The sequence below is a fragment of the Pan paniscus genome, chromosome 23 (assembly GCF_029289425.2).
Source record: "Pan paniscus chromosome 23, NHGRI_mPanPan1-v2.0_pri, whole genome shotgun sequence".
NCBI lineage: Eukaryota > Metazoa > Chordata > Mammalia > Primates > Hominidae > Pan > Pan paniscus.
The window spans coordinates 50643546-50651342 of record NC_085927.1 but is presented as its reverse complement, the minus strand read 5'-3'; the positions used below and the strand labels follow the sequence as shown (position 1 = coordinate 50651342).

Genomic DNA, 7797 nt, shown 5'->3' with positions numbered 1-7797 from the left:
GCCATATGGGCCAGGCTTGTCTCAAACTTCTGACCTCAAGTGATCTGCCCGCTACGGTCTCCCAAAGTGCTAGGATTACAGGCCTGAGCCGCTGCGCCCAGCCCAAAATCATCTTCGCTTCACTTTTGGTCCTGCACTTTCACGTCATGATTCTATGGCGTGATGGGAATGTTCCTGGAAGCAGTATCTTCTGCAAATTTTGTGAAAACGGCCAAGTTAAACTTTGTTAGGCCCCTCTCCCAGGGATTAAGTGTGATGATGGGCATAAAACACTAAGCCTGGCATGTAGTCAGCACTGAGGAGTTATCACGAGGATATTCTAAAAGGAAACATGGTAAAGACAAGTGGTGATGGTGTCTCAGGAAAGAATCCCTGAGTCCCTGAGGAGCATCCTGAAGCAGAATCTCACAGTATGACAGGTTAAAGCTGAATGTGGCTTCTTTAGTTCTGTGTAATTTTGTTAGTCACTTTGCAACATGGAAAAAAAATTTTTTCCTTCAGTATTTTATGAAGTACTACTACATAAATTGGCTTTCGTAATCCTCACAGCAGATGGGGATTGTTGGTACTAGTACATTGTCATTTCACAGAGGAAACCCAAGAGGTTAAATGACTTCCATAGTTGCCAACTAGGGGGAGGCTCCCACTCGCGTCTTGTATTTTGGGCTCCTGATGCTCAACATCTCTTCCCACCACACTCAAGGGTTTTTCGGGAGGAAGAAGTTTCCAAGTCCGCAACTGAGTTTTTTTCCTCTTGGCCAAAATGTGACTTTCAGAATAGAAAAGAGCTCAGGCGCAGAGAAACAGGGAGACTGGAGTCTCATTGAGTTTCCCCATCTTTGTCACCAGAGTAAAAGAAGGCCATTAAGACTTCTGAGATGGAGGAACTGGTCAGGGCCCGGGAACGCCAGAGAACGTCGGAGGAACCAGGAGCCGGGTACCTGGTGTCAGGCCGCCTTGCGCCTTGGAGCCCAGCCCCGCGAACACCTCGCTGTCCCGCCCCGCGCCCACAGGGGCCAATCCGCGTTCAGGGGCGTTCTTAGCCGCCCCCCCGCTTTCCCGCCCCGCGACCCGGAAGTGGTTCTAGGGCAGGCGGGCGGGTTTGAGAGAGCGGGGATTGCGACTCTCACACCCTGAGCTCCGGTGCTCCTTTCCTAACTCCACTGGCTGAGGCATCTGTGGGAAAAGTGTGGCTGGGTCTTCGAGGAGCCGCACCAATGGCTTCCGTGCTGTCCTACGAAAGCCTGGTCCACGCCGTGGCCGGAGCCGTGGTGAGACGGGGTCTTCACGCCCGGGCCGCAACGGGTTGTAAGGCTTCTCGGGGGCCAGTCCCGGGATATGCCTGAGGGATGGGTCTGAGAGGGAGGTAGTGTGGGTTGGGGTCCACTGTCATGACTGTGGGGCAGAGAGGAATGGGCCATTGGCGGAAAGTTGTTGGAGGAATTCGGGGTAAGGGCCGAGACTCCGCCACCTCCTGGTCTCCTAGAGACTGTGGGGTAGAGAGCCGTGTTCACACGTGCCCGCTCAGGGTCCGCATCTTTGCCTTGGGAAGTTTAAGGTCAGGCTACCACCGCACACTCACACACTTTGCTTTACTGGCCCGGAGGAGAACGTAGGTGTGAAGCCGTGTTGCTTAGTCACATGCTTCCCTACAGCCTGTCTTCACGCTTGCCGCGGGCAAGTGGCAGTACCTAGTAGGATAGCTCTGGGTACCGTTATTGGCAGGAGAAGATAGATCCTTTTTTTTTTTTTTTTTTTTTTTTTTTTTCCGGACAGGGTCTTGCTCTGTTGCCCAAGCTGGAGTGCAGTGGCGCGATCACGACTCACTGCAGCCTCGATCTCCCGGGCTCCAGCGATCCGCCCACCTCAGCCTCCTGAGTAGCTGGGACTGCAGGTGTGAGCCACCACACCCGGCTACATTTTTTAAAAAAATTTTTGGGGTCTGGCAATGTTGCCCAGGCTGGTGTCGAATTCCTGGCCTCAAACGATCCTCTCGATTTGGCGTCCTAAACTGCTGGCATGAGCCACTGTGCCTGGCTTTTTTTTCTTTCTTTCTAAATCAAGATCTGGGTTCCTGTCTACCACAAGTGTGGTTTGTTATGAGGTATACGCTTGATTCTTGGGCTTCTGGTGTCTAGGTTCCACTTGACACTTCCCCTCTCCCCTCTTTTCCTTAAAACTTTCCACTTTTGGCTTGGGTGACTCCTCTTGTGGTTCTTTTATCTTTTTGACTGCCTTTTCTCATATTCTTCACCAGTTGTTAGCACACACCTTTAGCTGTTAAAATCACTGTGACTTCAGAGGAACATCAATGAATCCTCTGTTTAGCCTCCAGAAACTTCACTGAGAGCTCACCTTCTCTGTAGACTAATCTGGATTTAACCCTAACTCCATCATTTGTTAGCTAGATGCCCTGTAAACCTTACTTTCTTAATCTGTAAAGTGGGGGAAGTGATACCTACCTCACAGAGTTTAGAGAATTAAGTGACACAGCATTTCATGAAAATGCCTAATTCAGGAAGCCTGGTTCATTCAGTTCAGCCAGAAGAGCCTTTCAGCCAGCATGAAGGCTGAGATGGACGCTTGCGTGACTTGCTTTAAGATGGGCATGGAGGCCTGTGTTTCCGGAGTGGAGGGAACAAAGAGGCAAATAGGTTTCAGGGGGCCAAATTGTGTGAGACTTTCACTCTGGCTAGCTGTTGAACTGCTGATTTACCTTTAAACGTGATCACCCTGGCTGCTGTGTTGAGAGTAGAATGTAAGGGAACAGGGGACAAGCAAGTATCAGGCGAGAGATGATGGTGACTTGGATCAGGGTGGTAGCAGACATGGTAGAAGTGATCATTGACCTGGAATATATTTATAAAATGAGGGTTGGTTGACTCCAAGAGTTTTTGGCTTCAGTAACTGGAGGGATGGTGGTATTTACTGGGATGGCAGAGGCTGTGAAGGAGAAGGTTTTGGGGGAAATGATAAATTTGGCTTTGGTTTTGGAGGAGTTTGAAATGCCTAAGAGTAGTCGTGAGACTAGATGAGCTCACTAGGGAAGTGTATATGGACTGACAGAAGAATCTCAATGACTGAGTCTTGGAGCAGGCTAACCATTAAGAGGCCGAGAAAATAAGATTGCACCAGCAAAGGAGACAAACGAAGGATGGATCAGTACTGCAGGAGGGAAGCTGAGAACTAAGAGTGAAAGCCAGGTGAAGAAAGTGTTTCTGGGGAAGGAAGTAGACCAGCTGGGTCAGATGCTGCTGATGGGTCAAGTAAGGTGAGGACTGAGAAATAACTGAGAATTTATCATGTTGATAAATCCAGTGGTTAATTGAAAAGACCAGTTTTGGTAGAGTGGTGGGGGAAATAGTTGGAGTGCATCTAAGAGAAGAAAGTGAGAAGATGGGAAATGTTTTTCTCTTCCTTCTTGCAATAAATGTTCATTAAACACCTTTATTGAGTGCATTCTATGTGGCACACGCTGTTCTAGGTGCAAGGAGTACAGTAGAGAAGAAGGTCTTTTTCTTCATGAACTATGCATTGCAATAGGGGAGTCAGACAATAAATGAATAGGCTGGGTGCGGTGGCTCACGCCTGTAATCCCAGCACTTTGGGAGGCTGAGGCAGGCGGATCGCCTGAGGTCAGGAGTTCGAGACCAGCCTGGCTAACATGGTGAAACCCCGTCTCTACTAAAAATACAAAAAGTAGCCAGGCATGGTGGTGGGTGCCTGTAATCCCAGCTACTCGGGAGGCTGAAGCAGGAGAATCACTTGAACCCGGGAGGCAGAGGTTGCAGTGAGCCAAAATTGTGCCATTGCACTCCAGCCTGGGTGACAAGAGCAAGAGTCCGTCTCAAGAAAAAAAAAAAAAAAAAACAATAAAAAATAAATGAATAAATAAAAAATAAGTAGAATAATTTTAGATACAGTTGAGTGCTATAAAAGAACATAGAGATTGGCAAACTTTTAAAAGAGAGCAGATGGGAAATATTTTAGGCTTTGTGTACCGTTGTCACAGCTACCCAACATTGCCATGGTCGTGTGAAATCAGCTGTAGACAGTAAATGAATGGACAGAGCTGTGTTCCAATAAAATACTGTTTTCAAAAACAGATATTAGATTGGATTTGGCCCATAGGCCATAGTTTTCTGACTCCTGCTATAGAGAGAGTGACTGGCAATAGTGGTAATATATTTCTATTTAATCTACAAAGATACTTCTTTTTTTCACTTGTTGCCTATTTTTCTCTTTTTTTCTTTTTCTTTCTTTCTTTCTTTTTTTTTTTTGAGATGGAGTTTCGCTCTTGTTGCCCAGGCTGGAGTGCATGGAGTGCAGTGATGCAATCTCGGCCCACCACAATCTCCGCCTCCTGGGTTCAAGCGATTCTCCTGCCTCAGCCTCTCGCCGAGTGTCTGGGTTTACAGGCATGTGCCACCACGCCTGGCTAATTTTGTATTTTCAGTAGAGACGGGGTTTCTCCATGTTGGTCAGCCTGGTCTCGAGCTCCCGCCCTCAGGTGATCCGCCTGCCTTGGCCTCCCAAAGTGCTGGGATTACAGGCGTGAGCCACTGTGCCTGGCCTGGAATTGCTTTTCTAACTTTGTTTATGCCTGAATCAAAAACGATTAATGAAATTATATCGTCATACATAGTATTGTATAACTTAATTTTTTAAGAAGCAAATATGGCATAGTAGCTGAAAAAAAAAGTTCTGTAGTAAAGCTTAACTATGAATGTCATCGTCAATCGAACTATAAAACAGGGACAATAACAACGCCTCACTTAACTGGGTTCTTGTGAGAAGTAAATGTGATTATATTTGTGGAGCATCTAGCATAATGGAACATTGTCGTAAGACCATAATTATTCATTTCTGTCTCAAGTATATTCTTGCAAATACAGCACTTATACCTAGTTTTAGAAATTTAAGGGAATTGAAATGTTCTCTTGCCTCATGGCCATCTCCACCCATTCCCTTCACTTGTTGCAGATGATCTTACCTTTTACTCTCTAGATAAAATAGAACCTACTTGGGATGAGTTTTTTCAGTTTTTTCCAATTACAGTTGTACTCGTGTTTTCTACATTCTGCTGGTCTCAGAGGAAAAATAGACATATTCAGTGTCTGCTACCTTCGATCTTTGTCCTCCCCTCCAGCCCATGGCCAGTTTTCTTCCAGGACTTTGCTCCAGTAATTTTCATCTCTTGCCTATAGCTTTAACCTAGTATCTGCTTCTGTTCAGCCCTCAAACATGGTCAGGCCTGTCCCATCAGAAAACTATACCAATCTGATCTGGAATCTGGCAGCTTCTTCAGCCTCTGCCTGTTCTCTTTCCCTTTGTGCTAAGCTTATTTAAAGAATATTCTGGGCCGGGTGTGGTGGCTCACACCTGTAATCCCAGCACTTTGGGAGGCTGAGGCGGGCAGATCACGAGGTCAGGAGATCGAGACCATCCTGACTAACACAGTGAAACCCCATCTCTACTAAAAATACAAAATATTAGCCGGGCATGGAGGCAGGCGCCTGTAGTCCCAGCTACTCGGGAGGCTGAGGCAGGAGAATGGCATGAACCCGGGAGGTGGAGCTTGCAGTGAGCCAAGATTGCGCCACTGCACTCCAGCCTGGGCGACAGAGCAAGACTCCGTCTCAAAAACAAAAAAAACCAAACCAAAACAAAACAACAACAACAAAATATATATATATATATATATATATATATATATATATTCTGCATGTACTGCCTTTCCTCATCCTACTTTGACCAGTGGAACTGTTCTTCCAAAGGTCAACTCTGACTTCCTAACAGCTTAATCCACTATTGTGAATGGTATAAGGTCACGGATAACCAGGTACACACACATTTGTGTCTTTTCACAATGTCAGACTTTTATTGTGTTATTTCAGTTATAAAAGGCAAGTTACATGGAGTTCTCAAGGAGGCAATTTTTATTAGTACTTCTCATTCACTAGGTAGTCAGTCAATATTGTAAATCATATATAATAGTATACCTAATTAATACGTAAATGATGTAGATTAAACATTCTGCAACAAAGTAACATTGAACATCAAGAGAAAAGGGTGAGGAAAAAGGGTTACCTAACCAGTCCGGGGAGAGTGGTATAGACAAGTATCCTGGTTTCATCATGGCAGTGTGTTGGTCTTGTAAGAAAGAATCCTTGATGTGGGCAGAGCCTTTGGACACAGATATCAGGCTTTTATAACAAGTGACAGCAAGACAGTGTCTGTTAAGACCATTTTGAGTTCTTTAAGTCCTGTTCTTTTTATGGTCACAGAGTCTTCTGGTAAGGACTGATAGTGGAAGAGCATGCTTGGTTGTGTCTTTATCTGGAAAAACATCTGGTCCCTGTTGTCAAAGTGCTTTTTGAAATGAAAGATAGGAGTCTTTTTCTAAGATGGAGTTACTTATGTCAAGAGTGCTCTATACATCTACTGACTGTTTTTGCATTCTTAATTGATTCCAGTTCTTTGTAAGTATTCTATACTGTTGACCCTTCTACCTTTCTGAAGCTCCTTCTGAAAGAGCAGTTGGTGTTTATTTTTTACTAAATAGCAATTGCTCTTTTGGAAGGAACTTGAGAAGACATTACTCCTTTTAGGGCCCTAAAATTAACAGTGGTTTCTACTACTAACAGATACTGTAGCTATAAAGGACATGTAGAAACCAACAATTGTTGAGTGCCACCTGTGTGCCTGGTATGATGCTAGGTGCCAACCATAATTTTTTGTTGTTGTTTTTGAAACTCAGTCTCGCTCTGTCGCCCAGGCTGGAGTGCAGTGGCGTGATCTCGGCTCACTGCAAGCTCCGCCTCCTGGGTTCACGCCATTCTCCTGCCTCAGCCTTCCGAGTAGCTGGGACTACAGGTGCCTGCCACCACACCCGGCTAATCTTTTTGTATTTTTTATAGAGAGGGTATTTTTTTTTTTATACAGAGTCTCGCTCTGTCACCCAGGCTGGAGTGCGGTGGCACAATCTCGGCTTACTGCAACCTCTGCCTCCCAGGTTCAAGTGATTCTCCTGCCACATCCTCCAGAGTACCTGGGACTACAGGTGTGTGCCACCACTCCTGGCTCATTTTTGTATTTTTAGTAGAGATGAGGTCTCGCTATGTTGGCCAGGCTGGTCTCGAACTCCTGACCTCAAGTGATCCACCCACCTCAGCCTCCCAAAGTGCTGGGATTGCAGGTGTGAGCCACCATGCCCAGCTACTTTCCATAATTTGATTCTAACTTCTCATAGCAACCTTGACAAATACCAGTCTCAAAATTACAAATGAGGAAATTGAGACATAGAGATTTGTTACTTATATAATATATACTATACTTGGGACCTAAACCTAGATTTTATCCCTAAACACTCGAGAGTGTCATCCATGAGGCCATTTGTGTAACTTGCCTATCTGTCTGTGTATGTATGAGGTAGCTTGATTGTTATGTCAGGGAAAAGACTTACATTAACTCTGATGAGGTGAATAACATTTTTAAATATGAAAGCCATTGTAAGTGGCTTTTAATCTTTAGAATTTTATTAGCTCAAACCACAGAAAACATCTTGGGTGGTTTTTAAAAATTTTTTTTAATTTTTATTTGTTTTGAGACTAAGTCTCACTCTGTTTCCCAGGCTGGAGTGCTGTGGGATGATCACAGCTCACTGCAGCCTCAATCTCCTGAGCTCAAGCCATTCTCCCACCTCCTAAAGTGTTGGGATTGCAGGTGTGAGCCACCGTGCCTGGCTTTAAAATAATCTTTCTGTTCTATAATGCAGTGTTCTAAATCAGGAGAGGC

At 45.2% G+C, this 7797-nt stretch overlaps 1 protein-coding gene across 1 annotated transcript in view; it reads left to right on the top strand.

Annotated features, from left to right (window-relative positions):
- The first annotated feature begins 1050 nt into the window (after positions 1-1050).
- Positions 1051-7797, top strand: part of SLC25A17 (solute carrier family 25 member 17) — a 48970-nt gene continuing 42223 nt past the window's right edge. The window contains exon 1 of the mRNA XM_003814613.5: positions 1051-1271. Coding sequence (XP_003814661.1) covers positions 1218-1271 — 54 coding nt within the window. The 5' untranslated portion in view covers positions 1051-1217. The remainder of the gene's footprint in view (positions 1272-7797) is intronic.